The sequence below is a fragment of the Streptopelia decaocto genome (genome assembly GCF_964273445.1).
Source record: "Streptopelia decaocto genome assembly, chromosome: 2".
Lineage (NCBI taxonomy): Eukaryota > Metazoa > Chordata > Aves > Columbiformes > Columbidae > Streptopelia > Streptopelia decaocto.
This window is the reverse complement of record NC_138655.1, coordinates 114,018,259-114,044,770: the sequence shown is the minus strand read 5'-3', so window position 1 is coordinate 114,044,770 and position 26,512 is coordinate 114,018,259. Positions and strand designations below refer to the sequence as shown.

Below are 26,512 nucleotides of genomic sequence, written 5' to 3'. Positions count from 1 at the left end.
CACATATACATACATATCTTCTTCTCCCTCAGTTTTGGCAATCTTCTCAAGTTTTCCATCTGTGTTTGTTGTTTTGTTGTTTGTTTGTTTTGTGGGGTGTTTGTTTGTTTGTTGTTTGTGTGGGGTTTGTTTGTTTGTTTTGCTAAAAGTAAACTTAATTTCTTAGAAGTAATTTGCTTTTTGGGCAAGGATAGAGACAGCAGGATAAGTAGAAAATACAGGAAATCAGAAGGAGGATCAGCATATATGACAGTATCTGAAATCATGACCTGGTAATAATTTGGAGAAAGCTGGTATCTGTAAAGATACGAACTTTCAGAGATAAATGGTATTTCAAGGAAATATCACTGCTTACTTGCGTGGCTTTTTACAGAATCGTGTAATAGTTCAGGTTGGATGGGATCTCTCAAAGTTGTGTGATCCAGCCCCTGTTTGAGATGCTTTTGTGTGCTTTTTCATGAGGATGTGCTTTTGTCCTCTGTCAGCAGGAGGATCTTGGGTTAGAAAAAATACTCTAGGTCCCATTTTGAAGTCACAGTTGAAGACAGTTTATGAGGTGCTGGTATGGGACACTTAGTCTAGACCAAAGGTTTTAAACTCTGTACATAGCCTTTTATTGAAAAGGGTTATTGAATTATTTTAAAATGTTAGTGAGCAATTGTCTGACTTTATGTTCATGCTGAAAGAGCAGTTGTGCTTCAGGCCACTTTTTTTTTTTTTTTTTCCTTGTACTTGGGGTCACACTTGATACTGGAGTTTTCTGAAAGGTCTTTTGTATGTTACTTATAGCTACATAGTGTCTGGGGAAGCAACACAGGCAAGGAAAAAGCAAAATCTGGAGATGTGTACCACGTCGGTTCATTGTTCTATAGGTTATTTTACTGCTATATACCACTGTTTGGAAAGCCAAGGGTCAAATCATCAGGACCATCATGCTGATGTTCACTGCAGAGTCATACTATAGGTATGGTAGAGCATATTTGATCCAACACGTCACATGTCTTACTAGATCGATTAATGTATACAGTGGTCTGGCATCTGTTGTGTTCTTGAACTTCTGATGACACATAGGCTCTTCAGCGTGGTTATTAAAATTACTTGACAAATATTTCTGTCAAATCAGTTTGTCATGTTAACTTGATAGTCTAAGTGTTTTCAAAGTCAGACAACATTATAATATAGAGATTCATCACATGGATGAGATGCTGCATAGGAGTCTTTACCATTCAGCTTTCTCATTTTACCATTTAGACAGTTTTATTTTGTCTCAAAAAAGGCTGAACTAGAAAAATGCTTTTATACCATTTCAACCAGAAGTAGAGATCAGGAAGATTGAAGACACTGATACTTTTAAAGGATTCTGACATCTTTGTGAATCTAATAACCCTTAGAATTTTTCTCTGGCTAAATTTCTCTCTTGACGTGCTTTGCATTTGCTAATCAGCTGAAGTTAGGCCATTTCCAGTTTCTCATTAACCAGATACCGTGAATATTTCATTTAAAAGTAGGTTTTTAACCAAAGATTACATAGGGTTGCCTCAGATAGAAACTAGCATTTGATTAAATTTCATATAATGACAGTGCTTATTTGAATTACACTAATTTGAATATGTAGAATGTGAAGACCTTTGGTATGTCTTTTTTAATAAACTGTTAAAGATCTTACAATTAATGAATAAACCTGTAGTTGATTATCTTATTCACTTAACATTTTTAAACTGATGTGTTATTGCATCATTTTTTGTGCCATTGGAAAGCAGGACAAGAAAGGCTTCTCTCTTATTAGCAAGATAAGCTGATGGCAGATGCAGAGAATTTTTTTCTGCTTATTCAATTAAGGTTATGTTTGTCAACACTGTTTATTTGCCAGTTTCCTTAACTGACAGCTGCTGTCAGCTTAAAAAAAAAAGTAAAATCAATTTCATGAATGTTAAATGTGATTAATATTTAAATAGTTTATTACAATAAATAATAATAAAGAAATGAAATAAAAAGCTCAACAACCACGCTTCACTAAAGATGTTTTGTTCTTGTTTACATGCTTCTAAGTTGTCTAATTTAGATATGTCTTTCTAAGGTTAGACTGTCCTTGACTTGCGGAGTGCAAAAATAAGCACTGAGTTTAGGGCCCAGGCCTCAGTAAAGATGAGTCTTGACTGACTGCATATTGTGGTTTTGGGGAGGCATTTCATAACTCGTTCCATGCACTGTTCATATTTGTGCTTTATGGAATGTTCCCCCTTGAGAAGTCGTCCTCTCTCCACAAGTAACTCATTAAAGGCTTAATTTGCATTTTCATTCATATGTGGTGGTAAAACTTCTAATTCTCCAAAACCACCTTCCCTGTCCAATCATTGAAGTGGTGGGATTTTTTTCTGTTTTGTTTGCTTGTTTGTTTGTTTTGTTTTGCCCTTTTGTTGTTTTTCATAGGCTTTTAATAAGGAGGAGAAAGCTGCTTGCTAATTGTCCAGCTACTGAGAACTCGAGATTTGCAGGTGTACTAGAAGAGTCAGTACTTTTAGGAAAAACATCTTAAAAACTGGCTGTTATTGTCAGGTAGTCACACTGTTGTAACTACACCCACTGTCAATGTGCTGTAGATGAAGCTTGAGGCTTGAGTCTTACTGGATCAGGATTTAGGAGCCTCCAGCACTTTTAACTCTATAGAAAAAGATAGAAGATTGACACAGTTAGGAATATTGTGGGTAGTGGTATCTTTTAGAGAGGTGGCTGTATATGCCAAATTTAGGTTGGTAGTAATTGCTGTGTATTTCCTCTCCTGAGCATTTTCTGTGTGAAGTATCTATCTTTTAAAAACACCTGTTTTTTCAGGTAACATATTTCTGGTGCATATACTTGTACTGACACTATTGTCTTGAGTGACATGAACATCTCAGTAAATGTTACCCATTTATTATGAAGAGTCATAAATATGCAGCTTCTCTTACTTGTAATAGACTGCAGTCTCAGTTTGCTGTGTAAGATTTCTTCCGTCCCCCCCCCGCCCTATTTTGCCTTTTTATATGAAGCCTCTTTCTAGCTGAAATTTTATGATAGATTTTGTTACATAATAGAGCAAAAGGATAAAAAAAAACTCAGCTGGGTTTTCTTGTTACAGTGAGAAGCTTTTAGATGAGGTGTCAATTTTAAAACAGACACAGCGCAAACAGGAGAAATGAGCAACTGAATGAGCTTTTATTTCTCAGCTAAGAAGGCTAAGATAACTAAAAAGACTAATTTTGTTTCTGTAGATGATCACATGTGACTTTTTAGTTAATTGTGCCTTGATTATATTCATATTTCTGAGAATGGAAGATCAAGGGCCATATCTTAGATGCCTTTCTACCTGTTTTGCTCAAGCTGCTGTGTCATAGCAGAACTGTTGAGTATATTTAGCATCAATTCAGGTCCAGTAAATTGTAGAGATCTTGTTTCTGATGTTTCTGGCTGCAGCCTTTTTGTTGATGTACTTTGGACCATTTCCGGAAGGCTTTTTGTTACTCATTGTTCAGAAGCATCTTTAGCTCTTTCCACATGTTCTAACAAAGTGACTGCAAATGTCAAAACATATGTATAGCTGTCTGCTTCTAGAAACGAGCAAGAGCTCTGGTTCTTTAAGCTATAGTTGGAGAAAGTGAGGGCTTGATATGCTGGGTGTGAAGGTGGGAAAGTACTGAAAGGGAAGGTGAAAACAGAAAACAAAAGAAGCTTCTTGTGTTGCTTGTAGGCTTGAGATGTAAATTTCGATTTACAAAAATAATTGGTTATTGAATTACCATGGACAAAAAGGTGGAAAAATGTGACTGAGACAGATGTTCCTGCTGTGTGCTGCCTTCTTGATTTGAATCCCACAATTCAGAATTATCGCTGGGTGCTGCTGAAGAAGCAGAAACTGTGTGGCTGCCCGGTGATAAGGTAGGCAGGGATAGCAGAGAAATGTGGTTCATAGAGAAGTTTCCTTGGTCAGGTCTGCTAACAAAGGTGAATTTCTGTTCAGCCTCTTGCAGTGTGCTACAAGAGGTGGTCAGATGATACCTCGCTACCCACAAGGTTTTCTCTGATCTCAAACCTGCTGGATATCAGACCTTCTTGTGATCTTTCTTTGAAGTGACTGAAGGCCTTGCAAATGAGGATAAGAGGACACATCAGAATCAAGCAGTTCAATGAGGCAGAGGTGATATATAGTGTTTCCCAAAAAGCTTGGGATAAGTAGGTTGCCCCTTAATGCAGTTTGCTACAAAGCAGATCTGTTAGGGGAGGCTTGTTGGGCCAAGTGTGATGGGTACTGTAACTGGGATATTGTGCATAGACACTGTTCAGAATGAATGGGATCGTTGATGTTCCACTTAAGCTTTTGGAATTGGTCATATTGTATCATAAGCCATTTTTGTAAGCATATATTCTTTTTCATACCTCTTTCATCAGAAGCTTTTTTGCCATTTTGTTTTATGTGAGCTCATTGGGTGTTTCCTTTTGATGACTTAAATGTATTTTGGTCCTGCCCTTTCTGTTGTCAAAATATCACTGAGTACATTTGGTAATCCTCTGGGTAACTTCTGACTTACATGATTCATGTCTAACAAAGGTTAAGTGCAGAATTAGTTCTTGCACAGATGCAGTGGTCCATTTTTTTCGTAGTCTGAATCATGCTATGGATCTGTTGACTGTTGCCATTCTGAAGGGTTCTTTGGCTTTTGGCCTTATAGTTTGTTGAGAAGCTGTGCCAGTTTACTGGCTTCAAAGAAGGGTGTTTGGAATAATACTTTAATCTGAAGTCTCCAGCTCAAACTATAGATCATAATAAATCAGCTGCATCCAGAACGACAGAGCATACTGGTTTTCCTTTCAGAGTCCAAGATGGCTGTAAAGAATACAGGGAAGTTATTCCAAGCCTCTTGCCTGCCTTCAACTATTTTGAGATATTTAATTGCACTCTAAGCTAGTTATAGAGACCTGCAGTATAGGAGTATCAGCTTTATATTTTTTCAGAAACAAAACCTAGATGCGGAAGTTATGGTTCTGTGTTTTGGCTGTTTGTGTGTGTGTGTTTTTTATTTTTTTGAAGAATCTTGCAAAGTAGCAAAGAAAACTTTGAAAACTTTATATGCAAGAAAAAAGTTCCCAATGAAGTATAAATTTTGCTAAAATGTTGTAAAATTTTACCATTTTTTATGTATATACGTTGTTCTGTAGTGCTGGTTTTGAAAGCTGAGTTTATGCATAGTGACTATGACTTGTACTATGTTGATAATTTAATTACTCAAGCTTGTCAAAACTCGCTTGTCTTTCAGAACAGCCTTCTTAATATTTCAGTTCTAAGCCTAATTAATTAGTAGTTAGCATTGGTCATATATCAAAACTAAGCACTGTTTGTGTATGCTATGACTATGAACAGGATGAATTAATAGGGCTTTCTGTCTTGTTACATGCATGTTTTTCTTGGCACTTTTTGTTTGAGGATATGTGAAATGCAGTAGTTGTTTGGTGTTGATCCTACTCAGTTAAATGTACTGAGGTATTTTATATATGCTTTGGGTCCAATAGTGCTTTTGGAAAGAAGCAAATGAAAAAGATAAGGATAACTTTAAAGCTGCAGTGGTGTGGGTTTTTTTGATTTTGTTTTTCAGTAATACTGGTTTATTTAGTTTTATATAAAGCTTGTAGGTTCTCAGGTATGTTTTTATGAAGTCATGAGATCTGGTGTATAATAACACATTTCATGTAGGAGTATGTTTGCAATCCATACTTTATTTTCAGACCTGTTAGGACAGAATTTGCATTAAATTTCCTCCTCTATGATCCAAAGCTGCTAAATTCATTTTCTTGTAAGACATTAATATACACTTGCCAAGATACTACTCAAAATAGCCTAACCATATTCTGCAGCTTGTTGCTACTGGGGTTGATGAACTAAAGTTAGAATTGTAAATAAAATGTCTGCAGTGCGTTATGAAATCTCTGAGTACAGGAGTATGGTTGCAAAAATCGCATGGTTTTACATAGGCTATTTCAGGTGTGTTTTCTTGAGTGCAATTCCTAAATAGAAGGTCAAGAGAACTGTTTCCTTGTCCCTTTTTGATAGTGCAGTCAACTGGTTGCTCCTAATAATTATATTCCACTGCCAAGGCACCAACACCATAATAATTTTCATCTCTGGCTCTGGAAGGAGGAACATCTCCTCTGTTTTTCATGAATCCTGCTGCTGTGGTTGGCAAACACTACTGTGTTTTGATGGGGTTGGCAAAAGTGGCTCTTGACTCAATGAGGGCTTTAGGTAGTCTGAAGGGATGAGGGCTAGAAAGTGCTGCTCTGCTGTAGAAACAATGCTGCTGCACTTGAAGGGAAAAGGAGTAAACAGACCAACAACAAGGCTCTGTGTGAGGAAACTGGAGTCCAAAAGCATTAATAGAGATGTATATGAAATACAATATAAGGAAAAAACTGTTTTGGGTGTGTTCCTCTCTTGGTTGAATAAAAGCTTACTTCTTCACTCCCATCCCTGCTGGTCAGAAGACAGACCCTTAAGTTTTAAGGAAAAGGGGAGAAGGAAGGATAGTTTCTCTTCTGGATTGAATATAAATTATACCCCTATAATTAGATAGTTTGTCTAGGAAGAAGATTTTAGGTAACTAAGGCCAGCGGTGATCATGCGTAAGAGCCCATTGAGACTGGGGAAGTATTCTGCTTTCAGATTTTAAAATTAGTGCATTTATAGCCTAACTCAGGATTGTTGATGTCTATGTAAAGTGTTAGTGCTGTTTTTTCCCGGTACCTTTTGTCTGGCACCAGGACACTTGTTCTTCCTTATGGGTGGAAGACACGGCAATCATGCTGCCTGTCGTCAGATGCCTTTCACTCTACCACCTCACTAGGTGACACTGGGACCTCTTGAAGAATGTCAAAAGATGCCAAAGACTAGAAATGTCATGTAATTATACAGACACTGTTTTTGCAAAATTTTTATAGGATTTTTCAACTTTCTCTCCCTGGGGGACAACATAAACAAGCTTTATCTATTCTACAGTTGCTGTTAGCTGGCTGATTAGTTAGCACAAGTGTTACTACTGGCTAGTAAGTCTCTCTTGTGTTTCAGGTCAGGCAAAACAGTGTGCTAGGTGGTTGCATCTACATGGGAGTTTTAGCTCCAATCTTCATTCAATTTTTGAAGTCAGTCTCCCAGTTGTTCCCATTTACTGGGCTTTTGTTCACATCATGGGGCAGTCTGGCAGCATGTGAACTCAATTTCTTTGGGAAGAAATACTAAATCAGAATATTCTGTCCAGGATTACATCTAATAGGGTCCATTAGCTAATTAGCACACAGTCTGTCTGCCTTGAGGCTTATGCTGAAGTTGCTTTTCAGGAAGACAGGCCAGAGGGCTGAAAGCAGAACCTGCAGTAACTACCTGGTGGGAAGTGACAGGCACTGGTACCTATAAAACCTAACTTGGTTCTGACAGTTATGGAACAACTTGTATGAGAATTATGTATAAAATTTATAAATATTTTGGTAGGTATATACTTTCAATTAAGCCTGTATTAACTGTTTACAAATTAGGAACAATTCTTCTGAGAATAGCTGTTTTTCCATTAAAAGTGTAAATGTGCCCTTAGGTGTAGTCAAGTCTTAGTTCCTGTAGTACAACTTCTAATGTAAATTTTGCAGCATTTGGCTTTTCTTTTACGTAGGAAGTAGTTAATATTTTCTGTGAAGTCATGCTGGTATCTATAACAGGAGAAAAAGAAACAAGGTGCCTAGTAGCAAGTTTTACAAGTCTGGGTTTTTTTGTATGTGGAAATCGCACATGAGGTATTGAAAGTGCAGGCTATAACTTTAACATTCCAAGTTAACTTTAATTAGCCAGAGTAGTTCTGACCACTTTTTACCAGTATATTGCTTTGTCAACTGTTGCAAACTTTTCAGCACTAAAAGCTTCAAGCTTGTTTGTCTGAATTCATAAATGTTGAGGTGTTTAGCAGGGACAGGTAGCACTTGAGGATCTGCAGTGGGCGGACGAAATTAGCAGATAGTTCTGCTTCCTCTTTGATGGATGGCGGGTTTTTTATTGGTTTCTACCCTTCTCTCCCCCCTTCCCCCAATGGTTACCATTTATGACATTTTAAAATGGTCAATTAAGCATGTAGAAGGGACAGGAATGTACGTGTATTATGTCTGTAGTAGACTTGAGGGGCTTCCAAACATTTGCTGAATAAAGGCCGATAGGTGTAATGATCTTGAAGATCAGGAAATTGGTCCCAACTGCAAAAAGAAACCAATGAAATATCTTTAAAATCTGGTCGGTAATAAGGATGTGACCAATTTTTTTTTCAATACTTCTGTACAAATGCTGTGAAATCACTGTAGCTTTGAGTAAATCTGACCTGGTTTAAAATAACAAATTGAATGCTGAAGAATATCTTGTATCTGCTGTCAGAGACACTATAGCTGAAAACGGCCTTTATATTTCTGCCTGTGCTTCAGACATTACTGTTGTCTGATCACTTTAAAGATTTTAATATAGGTCTTTATGGGCTATTTATGTTTAATTAAATAAATAAATATTTTTTAAAAAAAGTATACTTTGTGACTGGAAGAAGCCATCCAGGTCCTTTCATCTGGTCTCCATCACTCATGATAACTAGTCCTTTTTAAAATTGCAGTGAAGCCTTTCAAATTAAAAAGCACCTGGGGGGGTGGAGGGGGGAGGTGTTTTTTAATTTGAAAGGCCCCACCTCCAGACAAAACAAAACATGTGACAAACAGCCCACAAACAAACAAACCCACAAAACCAACAACAACAAAACCAAGCTTGGTCTATGCTTTTTTGCTGAAATACCTTCAGTAGGCCTGGTACAAGCACTTCAGGAGTGGCTGGCTTCAACTTAAATCTTTCTTGAATATGCATTAAATTACTCCTTTCAGCATCATCGCTTGGTATGTTTGAGGAAAAATTTTGACGCAGAAATATGCTGATTTTATGTCCAGTCCTTCAGGATTGTTTTAAGCAGCAGAAAAAAAACCCCACAGCTCATGTTCATGATGGGGAAAGGGGAAGCCCTTAAACCTGTGACAAGAGTACACTTTTTTTTTTTTTTTTTTTTTTTCAGGGGGCACGAGAGTCAGGAGGATGCTCCTTTTCCAATAATTAATAAGTTAGGTCATAGAAAAGGGTGGTGTGTGTTTGTTTGGTTTTTTTTTGTTTTTTTTTTTTTTTTGTTTTGTTTTAATTTTATTTTTATTTTTGAACTTACCTGTATAGTTGAAAGAAAGTACAGTATCCTGATAGAGATTGCAGTGCTGCTTCTCCAGCTGAGGGAGTGGAGGATGTTGTGAAACATAACTTGCTACTTTTACCACTAGAATTATGTCCAATAATGAATAAATCTGTTGGTGGTTTCAGTACCTGAAATATCTCTAAAGCAACTTAGGCCTATAATTCAAATGAAGCATGACTAGAGATGAATGGGACAAGGGAAAAAAATAAACTTCATAGAAATTTGGAAGGAACGATGATGTTTTGGAGAGATGGTAGTGAGAGCCTTGATCTTTATTTTACGGTATAGATTAGTTTAGATCAACGTGTAAAAAGCAGTTAACCTGGAACGCATACTGTAAAGAGGAAGTTTGTTGTGGTTTTTTAGGGTAAGTTTATTTTTGGAAGGAATATTCTTGGGAGAGCGGAGGGCTTATTGATGTACACTGTAATACAGCTCAGTGCAGCAGAGGTTTTTGCTGAAGTCTGGATCTTGCCTAAAACCATTTTCCACAGCTTTCTGATTGATTTTTCTGTAGCACAATTTCATTCCAGCATAATTGGGTGCTGGGGTGACTAATACTGCTCTCCTTGTTTGATACTCAGTTTGAGACTCTCTTCCTTGCTTACTCTCTGTCCAGCCTGCGTGGCTTAAGTACTTCACTGTTGAGAAGTTTTGTTCAAAACCATCGTAAATTGGGGCTGCCTGTATATAGCTATTATTTTCAGATACAGCTAGCAGTTTATTTTTCAATTTTATTCCAAATTCTTTGTCCTTTTTGAAAACTTTCCAACTTTATCTTCTCTCGATTCCCCTCATCCTGACCCCAGGTCTTCTGTTGTTTTTTGTCCTCTGCTTGCATGCTGGTTTTCCTTCTGATCAGTATCAATGTTTGAGACACCTTACAGTGCAATGTAACTACTGAATGCACTGGTTCTTCCTTGTCATTCCCTGTTTTTTAGGCCGCTTCCTTTAGGCCTTCATTTTTGTGAACTTGACTTGGCTGTTGTCTTTCCCTTTGCTTTTGAGAACCAGGTTCCCAATAACACTCTGGATATCCAAGTCCAAAAGAAACTTGCTCTGTTTTTTTCATCATAGTAAGTTTGGACAATAACTGATGTTACTGAAACTGTAAAAGCCCGCCTCCCTCTTAACAATGACCTATTTTAGCCATAGCATTTGGAAACATCTAGGACGAATCCAGACTTCCATCTTCCTTTTCAAAAATATTATGATCAATGCAAATTCCTTGGCAATCGCTGCCTTAGCCATGACTCTGTTTTGCAGTTCTTTACCTCATCTGGCTTCTTTTATTTTATTTTTATTTTTTTTTCCTCAATACTAGTGAATTTCTTTGACATGGTTCTTTTTCCACTGACCAATCTGATGTGGCAAACCATCTTTTTCTAGTCCTACTTAGATTGTTTTAGTGTCAGTAGGGCTTAAAGTTACCAGCTGTGACCAGCTTAAAGTTACCACTGGAAAATAACTAGAGCTGCTGTCTCCAAGATCACTGGTTCCTTTGAGAGGTTTCCCATTGGAACATGGCAAGGATGATTAGTGTCACAGATGTTAATGGATAAAACACTGTACAGAAAACCACTTTTTTTTGTGTGGCACTGGAGTCGGTATTAGACTTATTTATTTGAAGGTTTTGTTTTTTTTTTTTTCCCTAGCTTTCTGATAATTGCAAATAATTAAAAACTGTAAAATTTCAATGAGTATTTTAATTTCAATATTGTGTGCTGGTGCAGCTATTTTCCCAAACCAGGTTAATGGTGACTTTTAGGAAAATAAGACGTGAGTACTTTTTGTTGCTGGGTGGAAAGGGGGAAAACCAACTTGAAGGCTTTTCTTGCTTTAATGCACAACAGAACAAAGTGAAGGGGAAGATATTAAACTATGCATTTCAAATGTGGTCAACCTCTTTTTGACTAGTTTTTCTGTGGAGCTTTTTATAAATGATTCTTCTGTTTTTTATAGTTTCTGAAATTCCCTTTTCATACAGTTTCTTAATATAACAGGCAACCTTTTGAAGATACTTGAATGGGGAAGTTTGGTTGATGTAGAGGGTGTCACTTGTGTAAATAGGAGTGTGGAAATTATTCTCCGTCATTTTTAAGTACTTGAAGAGGCTTACTGGCTTCAGTGGCATTTATGAAGTGTTGTTCTGGTTTAATTAGGAAAAACTGTGGTCCAGCAATAGCAGCTGTTCCTCTAGACTGAAGTTCAGTTTTTAACCTGGCGTAAGTCTGTGCTGCTGCTGAAAGAACTAATAGCGCTTGGCCCAAATTGGATTAGTGTGCAAATCCAGCTGGACAGTTTTCTGGAGCTGCAAGGAAGGTTAGTCTTCAGTCCATTTGTGGCATGGCAAAAAAAAATCTTGTGTCAGCACAAAGAGGGGGTGGCATGGAGGCTGGGATTTCTTTTTTTTTTGGTGGCAGTACTCGTTGATATGACAGTGATTAGGCATTTGATTCAGCCACTTGTCAAAATTAGCCTTGGTTGCACTAAAATAATGCTTGCTTTTGGCTAAAAATCTTCCACTTTGTTACTATTGGCTATATTGTGGTGTTTGTAATGAAGGATCTATTAATATGTTTATGTCCGAGATACCTTTCCTTAAAATTCCTCAAGACTTCTGTAGTTGGAGGAGCAGCTTACCCTCTGGGTGCCTTCATACTAAGAGTACTAAATGAAGCTGTGCACAAGTCAGTCTTGTAGGATCTGAATGGAAAATATTCCTATGTTTAAAAGTTGTTTGTGGATTCTGTATGTGTCTGTAATTTTTGAGAGCTCAGGGGAAGAGCACAACGTATGGCACCGCTCAGCTGAAGTCATGCATCATATCAGCTGATGTTAATGCATGCATAATTCTACACTTTGATGAGATGCTTTTTGAGTTGACTGTTCTTTGAAGCCCTGGTTGTTGCAGCTGCCCAATGTGGTCTGGGATGAAGGAAAGTCTTTGTTCCTTGGCTTAAAAGAACAACTTAAAGTTTTGGAAATGACACATCATTTAGCAAACATACAGCCTTGGCTTTAAATCAATTGTTTAGGATGTGTGTTTCAAATGAAACATTTGTGGGGTATGTCTGTATGTATTTTTCAAATGAAAATTATTATTAAATTGGGAGGTTTCATGTATGTTAAATTGTAAATAAAAAAATACATGTTAATTAGATGTATCCTGTTTGGATATCCATACATCACTGAAGCTTTTCATATTTTTTGTAGTCTTATTAGTAGAATTATTATTTCAGTATGAACAAGTCTATTATGTAACACTTTCAACACAAAGTTGAATAGGAGTCTGACAGCTACTCAAGTTCTTAAAGACGGGACGTGAGGAGTGGGAAGCACTTTTTGCTGTGGGAGAGTAACATGAGACTCTTTCAATTCAGATTTTGAAGTTCAGATAAAATGAAAATCCATAGTACTGCAAAGGTGGAATCCTCATGTTCTAATGTATGGAATGTAGAAATTACTAGAATATTTTATGTGCTCCTAACACTACAAAAGGAAGCAGCTTTAAAATTCAAAGTAAACCAGAGCCTTAGAGGAGCATAAATATTGAAGTAGGAGATGAGGTGAGATTTTGTGACATTTCGTATTAACGAGACTAATTTAAAGGGATACCATTACACTGTACTGGAGGAGAAATTGTAAGATTTCTTTATTTCTGTAGGTCTTGGAGGCATACAGTGCTGACAAAAAAGCAGAATATATGCAGAGCTGCTAATTTAGAGGAAACTGACTATTGACAAGTATTTATTCACCACTTTTCTGCTACGTCAGTGCCAGGCATAGCAGAAATGAATAGCTGACCACTCAGCAGATGTTGAGAGAAAAAAGAGGATGTCAGATTTTCACTAACTTACCAAGTCAGTATTTTTTTTTCACATTTCTTTTGACTGAATGATTTAAGAGTTTATGTGAGAGAATATTTCAAGAATTAATTTTTTTAATTTCTTTTGCCTATAGTTGTTGTTATATCATCCTCACCTCTGTAAAGGACAAGCCTGTGACTTACCCAATCCTGCATTCTTGGCTCCGGGCTGTGTCCTCCCGAGCTGGCAGGAGCTCCAGAAGGAGCCCTGGTCCACCTCCCATGTCTGTCCTTCACACTCATCTGCTGCGATACAGCAAGCTCACTGAACAGGTCTTAGGATTTCACCTTATCATCAGACCTATCAATTTTCCTTTCAGCTTTGTAAATATATGCTTCTGTTGTTGGCTACAAAAGCAGCTCAGTTTCCCACTAAGTAACTGCTAGAAAACTAAATACTGGTGGCAGCAATTTGGAAGCAGTGGCTTAGCACTTGAGCAGAATGGTTCTTCTCACCATCTTAAAAAGTAGGTAGTCTTGGCAACACAAGATAATTCCAACCTATGTCAGCCTTTGTTAGAGATAAAATAACCATTTTTAAGATTACGGTAGAATCTGTCTCATGGAAACAAAAGCATGTAACCGCCCTCATGTAATTGAGGTATCAAATTTGTGTATTTTGCCAAGGTTGCCGAGAAGTGGCAGCAGCATATCCAGCAGAGCACATCTCATGATCATTTTGCTCCTTGTTTGACTAACATTAGACCAAATATTCAGAAGCAGAATTATGCTAACTTGCAGATGGCATTGGCCTAACTTTTCATTCCTTATTGGCCCAAAATAATATCAGCGGGGTAAATCTGCAGAATTCTGTCAAGATATCTACAAGTTTCTCTTGCCACTTTTGCCTGTGAAGTGTCTTGTCCTAACAAAGTTTTCTTTGTGCTGCCCGAAATAACAAGTGCTTCCAAAGACATTATGGAGAGAAGGCATGAAGAGACAAGGTATAAGGTGTTGAAAGAAATTTTGACAAGCGTTTGAAATCTTCTGAGTTCAGTCCTCTAACAGATTTTTGTGCACTGGTTTAATAGCAGAATGTCCCACCTGGGATATTTTGAGAGTGTTCAACACTCACTTCCAGTAGGTTTTATTGAGTTAATGCATAAATTTTCAAGGGAAGAGGTCATGCAGTGTTGAGTAAGTCAATCTGGGTGCTCTCTGTAGAGTTATGTGGAGACTCATTAGTTTCCATGTACAAAAATAATTTTCTTTTTTGTACTTTTGAAATTTTCTGTGATACTCATGCGTTAGATGTATCAGTTGTTGGTTTGTTGTTATTTGTTTGGTTTGGTTGTTTTTGGCTAATATCCTGCTTAATGTCCTTCACCTTTCTCTTCTTTTGGTTGAGTAGTTACAATACTACTTGTTCTTAAGTATAATGTGAGTAATGCAAGCTGTACTGTCTTTAAGGTGTTGACCCTGTATCTGTACTAAGTATTTTAGTCTTAAAGATTAAGGAAACCCAATCACACTTTTGTTTTCTCATCAGCATGTAGATAGTTGTGTGGGTTTTATTTCTGCCCAAGTAATGAAAGATCCTACTGTGACTAATAATCTGTGATCTGTTGGTTAATATACCTTTCAATTGCAAGCCAGCAAAATGTTAAAAAATTTGTACTAGAAAACATGTACAATTTGTTGTCTGTAGTAATATGTAGGTAACAAATTTCATGTTCCTGTCTTCTTTCTCTCTCTCTTTTTATTTTAATTAAGGTAATTGGGGAATTTAATCAATTATATTTGTCACTTTTTCTCCAGAGAGCAGGTCCAGCTCTGCAGCTTTCTCTGGACAGATAAATCTTACAGACCAAGCAGTGGTGGTCTCAGTTATATATTTTTTTAGGAGCACCCTCCTTTAGCATCTTTCACAACAGTGTTTGTTCCTTTTTCATTTTGAAGAAGTACGTTTGGGTTTTTTTCTGCACTTGGGAAGGCTTTTCTAAAGTTTTGCCTTCCTTAAAGCCTGTAAAAATACAAGGTCCATGCTGGTTATGGGGTTTAACCACAGGAGAATTGTTGTCCTGGAGCTCTGCAGCTTCTGTCATTTCCCATTGAATCCCTTAACCCAGTTCTTTCACGGATAGCTTGTGCATTCAGATTTTCTATGTAGGTCAGTTTTGACAACTTCTTGTTGCTTGTAATGTCTCTGAAGCCGCATTACAGTATGACTACAGCTCAATCAGATATAAGAGTTTGCTTTTAACTAACGCAGAAAACAAAGTGAGGTAAGCTTTGGCAAGCCTGGGCTGCAGCCACTAATTGCATACCTGTAATTCCATGCAAGCTTGGATGCTGAATCCCAGGTTGTCACATTTCAGCTGTTGTTGGTACTAGATATTGGTGGACTGATGCTGTGGGGTATTTTTTCATCTGCAGACATGTTGGAGAATAAAAACGAGGAGAAAGTTGTGATTTTCGTTCCTTGGTTTTACTAGACTAGAGCTTTTTTCTTTAAATGCTGGCAACTTGCTTGCTTTGCCTCATGTTGGATTAAGTAAGATATCCTATTTTAAATGGCTGCTTTGCAGATATGCTGTTTATCAAGAGTAAACTCTATATACATAATTAAAGTAAATGTTACTTTCTTTGTGAAGTGCCACAAATTCTTGTGAGTTGTTGGCTGTTGTTTTCCTGCAGAGAAGCAGCCTGGTTTTAAATGCAGATTTTTTGCATTTACCCTTCCCTCTTATTGGAAACCTGTGGATTTGACTTCCTCATCTGTCCGGTGTCTGTTTTCCCTCATTTTCCCATTCTCAAGCCCCTCATGCCCTGGTTTGCTGGATCACTTCTTGCCTCATCATGCTGCATTATGAATTCTAGCGCAAGTGGTGGGTTGGGAGTTGGGGGCCGTTTCTCTTGGCAGCAGCCAAAATCTCACCTGTGGAGTTAAGACATTGTTTCATGGCCATGTTAATCTGTCAGCTGTAGACAGCTAGAACTGCCTCTGCTTTGAGGGGAAATAATATTACTTGGAAAATGCTACCTAGAATCTGTTACAATCTTCTGAAGTACTTCTCTTCCCTGCTTTTAATGGCTTTTCTGAATTATTTAAATGACATCTGTGACAAGAATGATATGTCAAGAGTCTGACTTCAGTTATTGTACTTCAAATTTAAATTTTGCTCTAAGAAAGCTGATGAAATTGTCTTATTGTGTCCTGAATGCTGAAATTTTGTTGCTGTTGATGCATCTGCTGATGGGCAAAAGTGACTTCATGGCTGGTAGACTTCCCTGTCACTCTGTTTTCATAGGATCAGCTTTGTGGTTCTAACAGATGTTCCTTCCATAATTTATGCTCCAAATTCAAGTTGTGCAGCTTTGGCTTTCTTTCTTTTTATAAATATCAGTTACATACAAAGTTGAACTTTTTGCAGGATTTCACATGACACTGTCCCACCTGGAGCTGTAGATATGTGGGAGCAGCTGTGTAGCATGGTGCTGCTCCCACCCCTCCTCCTGATGGGTTTCATTTGAGTGTTCTTGTATGTTTATTGAAATGTTGGTTTGTATTTTGTAGAGTGCTGAAGGCAGGAACTAGCCTTTATGAAAGCTTCTAAAATCAGAAGTAAAATTAAAAGCATTTTGTAGACTCTGTGGTCATGTATAATCACGTGGCAGAGCATCATTCCCCCTCAGTGAGAGGACAGTTCCATCATACCATTTGGTGTAGTTCAGGCTCCTTGATTATCCATGTAGCTTCCCTTCTGTATAAAAGCAAAAAACTCTGTGTGACAGTGCCATCAAAGCTGCAGGTGCTGTCGTGCACATAAACTGTGAATTGGACAAGGATGAAAGAAGATGAAATGCATTATTTTTATGCCTTCTGACAAGCCTTTTTACCCCTTTTTGAGTCACCAACATCAAACTGATGGGATTGTATTTTAAGCAAAAGCTGTCACAATAATTAGAATTTAGAAGATTGAAAAAAATCTGTGGAAAAAATGGCTCACCTGCTAAAAATAAAATGTGCTTTGACATAAACATTCTGTGTATGTAAGTTGTGGAGAAGTACAGGGTTTTTTTGTTGAATTTTATCTCTTTGTAATAACTTGGGGCTATCAAATGCACAAAAAATCTCTGCCCCCTCACATCAGAGAAGAAACACATTTTTGGATGTCTTCATTCTGATAAAGTGGTAAAGCATCCGCAGCTTGTGTTTGACTGTTTCTGTCAAGTAACTCTAAATGCGGGCTTTTACTTTGAATGCAGTGGAAGCTTTGGGAAAAAAAGTGTGATTTGTAGAAAACTCATTTACTGTGGGACAATAAGGTGTTGGTGTCTTGTCTCTAATAAGCTACAAGCCCCACTGGGGTGAGTTACCTTCTCTCACCCACCAGAGTTGTTAGCACTTAATGCACTTTCTGAATCTGCAATTCCTACCATTTTCATTTAATAGGTAAAGCGATAGAGACTGAGTCCTCTTCTTGGTGACAATACACAAAGCAATTTAACTGAAGTGTCAGTTTACGATGCTGCGATCACCAAAAGTGTTTTCCTTGCAGTTGGGTTGCTCCTTGGCAGTCTTGTAGTCCCACCTGGGGCTTGGGAGAGCATCTTCAAATTCCTGAGCACAGGTAGCACCTGCCATCACATTCCCAGTGGTGCAATTGATTGTCACGGGGCATGAGCATGAAATGCTGTTCGACTGGTAGGTGGCCAATTGTTAGCGAAGACTAGAGAAACTTCTGGTGATTTCTGCAAGAGGACTTTCTTTCCTACTTAATAAAAAGGTAGGAAATAAAACATCGAGAGAGCACACTGAGGATGTTCACTATTGGGTAGTGATCTTGATCACTTGATGTGTTTCATGAGCTCTCACGTGAGGTTGCAAATCTAAGAATGTAAGCCATGCTTCTAAGTTCAAGGCTTTGATTTTTAGCAAACAAGATCCTAAGAATACAAGGAAATCGCAGCAGAAAAATGATCCTGGATTTTCAGAGTGATGTGGTAGCTAGATGATGTAGTGTGGTGCATCGTCAGGAAATGTAATACATGAATGAAAAAATAGCAGCCTCCAATAGGAGTCACATAAAAAGCTGGAAAAGGAGTTGCACTGAACTGCTTTTGCATTTCTGCTGTAGGTGTTTGGATAGGAATGGCGGAGGCTGAAAAGTTGGAGGAGGTTGGAAATATGCCACATTTTCAACGTGCCGCTACAATGAACAGTGAGAAAAGCAGCATCATTATGATTTAACAATTCACTTCTATTATCATAGGGAGGAGATCCTCACAGTTCAAGTTTTTGTAGTAATAAAGTTGTAACAAGAGCTGATGGCTAGAAGTCGAACTGAAAAAACACCCCATGTATTCAACACTTGTAACTTGGGTAGATTCTCTATCTGGTTATCACAGATGAGGATTTCTGATTAATTGACAGAGAGTGATTTGGAAATGAAGGTGAAAGACTGATGTATTTCAATTGAGAACAAACTGAGTTACTTATTTTATTTTTCATCTCTGGAATGCTGCTTTCTCCCTTGACTCCCATGGATTGCTCTTCATTGTTTCAATCTTTTAATTGTTAATTCTCTGTACGTATCTGCTTTAATAATATTCTGGAGACAATTTACCATGGTTTGCAAATCATTCCAGTGGTTTTCAGTGGTCTCTTCTGACCCTGAAAAATGTGTTTGAGATATAAAAGCTGAATGTATTGGGGTGCTGGTGTGTTGTGTTTTTTCCTGCGTTTGGTTTTGGTTGGTTGTTTTGTTGGGTTTTTTTTGTTAGTTTTTTTTTCCCCTCTCTTCTCATATTGCAGCTAGTGACGTCTGTGTAGTGAGAAAAAGGGATGTACTTGACCAGTGCTTTGCTCATAGAAGAAGAAATTTTGCTATCCAAGGTTAATTTTAAATTATGTACCGTGGTACATCTGTTTAGAGATGCTAATTGTCAATGGGTAATTGTTAACCTAAGTGTATAAGAAAAGCTACAGTATTTGTACAGCTGTTTAGAAATTCATAGGCTTGAGAAGAGTTGAAACTTCTCCTGGTCCCTGTAAGGGCTGTCAAGAGATTCTGTCATTTGCAAGACTGACAGGAGTATGTTAGTAATTACATGCTTATTTCTACCAAGAAGAGTGTTCAGCTCCATGTATTTAAATGTGATCATAGAAGAAAAATAGCTGGAGAAAATGTTGACATTTTAAACCACTAATTTCCTATAAACATGAGACACAAAATATTGAAGAAAAAGAAGCATATATTTATTTGGAAGACCATGAAGTGTATATGAAACATGTAGTGGGAAAGTGAGGGCAAGGTAAAAGCAGTAGGTGGATACCAAAAAATAATTAAAGTCTTGGATTCAGGATTACCCTGCGAAGTCAAAATATTTTTTTCTTTGCTTTTTTGAAACAAAACATTTCATGCTGAAAACAGGAGCCACAGGGTATTTCTAAAAATCCCTCACTCTAAATCAGGCAGCTGCATCATGATGCATTGAGTGATTGGAGGTTATTACTGCTGGAATGGTTCTATTCCATTCCATTTTATGCCACTTCATGTAATGGTGAAAGGACAAAATCTCATTAGACATGCTTACTGAGAGTGGGAAGATGAATTCTGTTTGGGATGTGTCTCTTTTCATGTTAAAGAAAAATAAATGTCACTTGTTTTCCTTGTTCTCTTTTGTGTTTGTTATATTAATAGCCCATTGCATCCTTGGAAGCTGCCTTCCCAGTCTTTCCAGTAGGGAATACTTTCAGATGAATTTGAGTTGAGCAGGGTTCTTTATGGGAAGAACAAAGGGTTTTGTTTGGTCCTTGGGTTATTTTTGGTGGTGTGGTTTGTTTTTTTTTTTCCTTACCATATTTCTAGCACAGATCAGAATATTGTAATGTGTCCAAAAAGGCTACTGGAATTGTTCAGATACACTTGATTTCTCTAATTCTGCTTCCCCTGTAGAGACGTTTCTGTTTGATTACAGTGGAAGCAGCCTGACTCCCCATAGTGCAGGACTGAATGTTCCAGTGATGGTTTTACCTACAGTTTCAGTGTAATTGTTTTATTTGATATTATACCCTTTCACTACCATCATAGGTGTTGACTGTTACATGGTCTAAGACAACCGCATTGATGATTGGTGTATTGATGCACACCTTTACATCTAAGACCTCAATTACTGGTAGCAGTTAAGCAGTTTAATTGTTACAGTCTGCACTGGCTGATTAAAGTTAGCGTGGGTGTGAGTACCTAGGAGGCTAGACACCTTTGCGAACAAGGTGATGCACAGATATCCTTAGTATTCTTGTCTTTTCACTAATTTCAGCTCAAAACTGCTTTCCTATCCTTGCTGCTGTAAGGGGGTGAGGGGCAGGGAACAAACCTAAAATCTATCAGGGCTTAATGCTTCAGCAGTTCAGGAGCTACTTGGTATGGAGTGCCACAGCTGCAGGAATCCTTTAGGCAGACCTGCTGGTTTTCCATCACATTCTTTCAAAGCTGAAAATCTTATTTCCATATGTTGCATTTCAATGGCAACTTGACAAGCACTGTGATTTTTGGGAGAAGTGGTTGTTTCTCGTGTTTTCCACTTCAAATTCTGCAGCATATTAAGACCAGCAATAACCCTAATGAAAGGGAGAAGCAGCAACGACCCCTTTTGTACATAGAAGTAGAATCTGCCACAGAAATAATTTTTCATTAGTGCAGTAGAGAGCCTTTTGCAAGATAATGGTAAAAAACGCTACGTTTACTGAAGGGATATAAATTGCATATTGCAAAATCTGGGCCTTCCTCTTGAGGGGTTCAGTAGGGTGGATAGAAAACTCTTCAGTTAACTGGAATGATACGTGCATGTTGAGCAGAGTTGTGAGATGGTGACATAGGTTAAGCTCTAAACCAGCTGCAGCTATGAGGTTGAAAAGCTGTGCTTTTCAGAAGCTCCTTTCTGTTGCAAATTTGGCAGGGAAGCCTCTCAGCTGCAGCCGACTCAGCCCTAAAGTAGAACATGAGTCCCTTACAGTCAGGCGCTTTTATGCACTGTATTTACCGCCTAGTTCTGAAATGTCTGATGCATCTGACCGCAGAAAAAGGCAAAATCTGCAGCGGTAGTGACGAAATGCTTGTCAGCAAGCCTGTCCCTTCTGGTTCACACACAGCTGTTGTGTTGGGGGTTGCATTCCTAGCACTGCTGTCTGGAGGTTATGATGGGAATATCACTCTCCTTGTTCCTTGGCTGCCACAGCCCCTCTGCCTGCAGCACGGGGCAGCTCATCTGTCGGGCAGGCCGGGCTTTGGAGAATGAACACTACTAATAGCGTAGGCAGCCTGCGGGAGCTCTGGTTGCAATGTTTTATCAGCTGCTAATCCCTTTACGGTATCGCTAATCAGGTTGCGCCACTCGGTGCTGCAGAGGCTTTGAGCTACACCGCTGTAACCGAGACGGCTGATGTGCGTAAGCCAGCTTGTGTATGAAATCGAGCTGGCTATTACAGTGGAGACAAGGTCTTGTCTGCTGAGGTTCCTAACGACTTTTTGTAATTCTCAATTATTTGCATTAATCCGGGACATGCACCTCAAGGCAAGTTGTGAAACTTTGAGTTTTGGTCTTTAAATCAACCAGTATTTGTTTAGGCATGGGGAGGATTAGTGGGTTTTTGGTTTTTGTTGTTTTCAAAGAATGGGGGCAGAGCAGCTCATTCTCCTCACCTGGTAAAAGTATGTCACCAACACTTTGCACCCAAATTCATTAGTTTAAGAGCGAATTTCTATGTGACTGTTCCTGTTTAGGTCAATGTACTAACAGCACTGCATATGAAAGCTTAAATAGAAAGTATCACTTTGGTATACTTTTTTCATAGTGTGAATTGTCCAGTTGAAGTAGTTTCTTTACAATAGAAAACTGAGGAAAAGACTTGCCTTTTAAAATACTGTAATAAGCAGTTGATCTGAAATTCTTGCTCCTGTCTCTGTAGAGCTGGCAATAGGGGTAATTTTTGCTATGGGAATTGTAACTGTATTTGCTCGGATTGCCATGGCAGTGGTGTCTCCAGATGCTTTAGCAGGGCTGACTTATTGTTGCTCATGAACAAATTACCAAAATAAACCCAAACAAACAAAATGCAACCCCTTTCCATGCCCAATGAACAACAAAATTCCCAGGCAAACCACATAGTTCTGGAACTGCATTTTGTTGGGTTTTGTTCCCCCCCCCGCCCCTGGCAAGAAGACCTTCAAATAATAGTTGAAATAAAGGAGATGGGTTAGTCTGCTTTGGCATCGTGATAGGAAGTAATACTAGGAAGACATACTGTTTATAAACTTCAACATGGGGCAATCTGATTTTTGTGTCTTGTAATGGGAGTGATGGACAAGTGCTAAGTGTGTTCAGTACTTAATAGGATCAGAAAAATGAACGTCTATAGAATCCAGCAGTGACACTTTCATTTGCAAGGTTTTCCTTGAAGTTGGAAAAGATTAGATTCTTCAAGGCCGAGAGTGCATTAAGTGTTTTCAGGTAGTATGTTTCAAGAGTAATGAACTGCAGATCTAAATGTATATACTCTGTGTGATACCCCTGGTTTTACTGAAACTGTTCTGTTTTCTTCTAGGTGAATCTGGACTGGGAAAATCAACATTAATCAACTCATTATTCTTAACAGAATTGTATTCCCCAGAGTATCCAGGTCCTTCTCACAGAATTAAAAAGACTGTACAGGTATGTCCGGGTAACAAAACTGCAACTTGAAGGATGTAACTTGCAATTTAGTAATGTAAGGGGATACGGTTGTCACATAAGCACCTGTATTTCAAATAAATTTAGCCAGGATTTGAGCCACTAAGAAATATTCTGTATGTCTTTCAGGATAGCTTAGCTACACAAAACTTTCAGGTTATGGAGCTTGTAGCCTGTTGAAGCGTGGGAACCCTGAAGTGAAGTACTTTGTGTGCTACATGTACTTTGGAAACATCACATGGGTGCAGTCCTGCTCAGAAATGGAATGGTTTTTTATCAATTAAAGTATTGAGTACATCTGTAGAAACAGTAAATGTGTACTAAACCCCCTATGGCAGGGTTTGAGATGCTGGATATTAGAGGATTTTACATAAGTGCAAGGACATAATGTTTAATAGTATCCAACAGTCTTCTGCAACCTGTGTCCTTTGTGGTACTATCCCCCCCTGCCTGTTGTCAATTATTCTGAAACATATCTGGGACCAGGGTGAACCTGGCTGATTTTAAGCACTAGACTTATATAGGCAGAGAAGATGTTCCTTCAAGTACCTGATACAACTGAAATATTTAGCCAGACTGAAAAACTGAACTTGATCCATTTGATTTGTGTTATAATTTCCTACTGAGAAATTATATTTTCTCTCAAGAAAAGGAGCATGCTTTTTGTATTACAAAATACAAGAATCTCAGACCACCTCAGCTGTGGTTGAAGTGACTGTGCAAGTATAGAGTTGTTGAAGTGATTAAGCTTTGTGCTTATTTAGGAGGATTATACAAGGTGCCAAGCAGAAGCTGTAAAATTGGATGCTTTATTTTATTCAGTGGGGTCAAATAACTGTGCTCCAGTGCTATGATCCACTGACCTTAGTGTTTTGTGGCAGTTTTGATTTGTTTTTGTTAGAGGTTTTGGGTAAGGATTTTTCTAATCTAATCTCAGAACACTGAATAATTAACAGAGGACCAGGAAAAAGTTAGTTATGCTCGTACTAAGAAGGTGAATGACATTGCTTGTCAGTTAGCTCAACATCAAAGTCTTTAATACAAATGCATTTATTGCAGGATAAATATATTTTTTTTTTAATTTGAAAGAAAGATTTTTAACATGCCAAGTTTGAGTAACAATGTATGTAAATTCCTCTAAGCTTTGGTCATGTCTATTAGGGTATTTTATCAGTTGAATGTAAAACCAAAGTGACTCTGACAAAGTAGACTTAAAAGATTGTTAGTGGGGCATTAGCCCGTTATTTGAATGGAAAGGGTTGAATTTATGTACCTATTTCAAATACATGTGAAGTCAGATGGAAAAGGTGTGCAAATAGTTAAGGTCTGGTATACTGTACTTATTAATCAGTGAATGTTAGAAAATGAAGTAGAAGGGTGACTTCATTTTTATTTAAAGAGAGACTTAGCGTGGTTTCATTACTGTTAATCACACACTGGTTTAGCTGAAACTAAACCAATTCGGGCTATTTTCATTAGATTACGATTTAAATAATCGTGGGTTGGATCCTCTGTCATTAGAAGATCTTTATTTAAATTGGGAGAAATATTATGTAAAATTTACACACAAACTAACAAACAAACAAAAACCAAACCAAAACACACACAAAAACCCTAACAAAAAACCACAAACCAAACAAGCAAAAAAACCCAACCAACAAAAACCACGAACAAACACCAAGACAAAAGCTAGCCAAAACTATTTTCAGAAGCAAATTGGGGTCTCTCATGACTTAGGAAATAATATGATTGAAATTAAATATATTTAAAGACCACCTTCCCCCATAGAAACTATTGCTTACTTTATCTAGTAAGTGGTTTGTTTCTTTTTTTGTTTGAGTATACTTGCAGTGCACCATTGCTTTGATTTCAATTACTTCTGGTGATGAATGATAAATTAGTAAGTGTAGCACTTTAAAAAGGAAACTGAAACTGTCTTATTTCTGTGTCAGTGTCTGAGACTAAAACTATTTCTCCCTACAACCTTGAAAATTATGTGTGCTAGAAACTATGCATATGATGTAGACATGATTCCAGTCAAATACGAAATTGAAGAATTAACAGTTGGAGCTGCTGTTTGGATCCATGGAGTTTGTGCTTTTTGCCAGAGTAAGCTTTTCTAAGTTGAGGATGTCAAGAGTTTTGCAGGGTAGAGATGAGACGGATCACCCTGAGCATCCTAAAATCTTGGTGGTAGTAATCGCCTACTTTTATATGGTGGGAATAATTTATTGGTCAGGAATTGCATAAGAGAGTCTCACATAGATTAATAGAAACTGTGATTTGGGCTTGAAAACAATTGCAGTTTGAAGTTTTGTGGGGCAGGTCCTTTGTATTAAGTTAATGGAAAACGCGGAAAAACAGTTCATAGTGACTTGATGTCAGATGAATTCAAAGGAAACTTCCTCAGAAAAAGATGAGTATGAAATCTCTTTTCTCATTATTTGACTCTCTTAAATGGAGTTTGGTAAGGGCTTGTTTAATCCTTTACAAGTAGTCAAGCTGTGACAAGCATCACGACATGAATGCAGCGAAGTGACTGCCAAGGAGCCCCGTATGACCCAGCTGACTGGAGTGCATGGGAAAATGGCCATTTGGAGGAGACTTTTAATCAAAAGCTTTAAATTCCAAGACTTGAACTAATGCTTTCCCTGAATCCATTGGGAATACTTGTAAATCAGATGATAGGATGCAGTTGGATGCTTAACTGTGAATGACACTAGTTTACAGGGATTTTTCTGGATCTGTTCCAGATGTTGCTGCTTTCTGTGCCTTTGACCATGTATGGACACATCCCCTTAAGTTAGAAAAATGCAGCTTTACAGAGGCTTTATGGCAGTTTTTTCAACTACTGTTTCTACAGCTTACAATGTATGGTGGATATGGTCTGATTTCCCACGACAGGAGCAGAGGACATCTAGTTTGATCAACTCATTTTTCTTATTCTGTAGGTTTTTGAAAACCCTGACCTGATAGCAAGATACCTACATGACTTTATGAAAAGTAAGAATAAACTTGAATCCTTACCTCCCAGTAAGGTATTAGAACTGTCTGCAGGGATTCAGTTACCACAGGCCATTTGATAGAAGGTGACTGTATAAATTCAGCCACACTTAGATTCTACAAGCATACAGAATCAGGAAAAATGTTTGGCGTGGCATGTCTTGAGGATCTTCTGACCTTCCTTTTCCTTTGTTATAAACACAGGTTCAAGATAATGTTTTATTAATTGCTTCTTTTGTAAAAGCATTCCGCTGTGAGTGCTTAATAATTTAAATGTTCTTGCTGGGAATTTTTGTGCTGGAGAATAAAGCTGATACCTTGTAGCACTTGGCAAGAGTACAGTAACATTATCATTTCTAGTACTTTGGATGTGTTACGGGTTTCTTATACTTCCAAGAGAGCTTGGTTATAGGAGGGTTCTGTGGCCGCTGTGTGCAAGATAGCAAAAAGAATGTGAGGAATCAGAAGTTAATCTCCTGTGTGCTGAAGCTTGTGAGTAGTAAACTCTTGGCTGAGTTGACTGTGTGGCTGGGGATTACTCTCTTGAGTTCTGGCACTGATGGTGTGCAAGAAAATTTCTCCATAGAACTCTTAAGGGGGGAAAAATACATTCACCACAATTAAACTAAGTTTTTAAAGCACTGTGTGTATTCCTACGTTCTCATGGCTTTGGACTGGACACTTCTGGAAG

General features: G+C 38.0%; 1 protein-coding gene across 2 annotated transcripts in view; it reads left to right on the top strand.

Moving 5' to 3' along the window:
- The window catches only part of SEPTIN7 (septin 7), a 62,995-nt gene that overhangs the window by 12,772 nt on the left and 23,711 nt on the right, over window positions 1–26,512 (top strand). For both annotated transcript variants that reach the window (XM_082046393.1, XM_082046392.1), the window contains exon 2: window positions 22,694–22,800. In XM_082046393.1, the coding sequence (XP_081902519.1) occupies window positions 22,694–22,800 (107 nt within the window). The remainder of the gene's footprint in view (window positions 1–22,693; window positions 22,801–26,512) is intronic.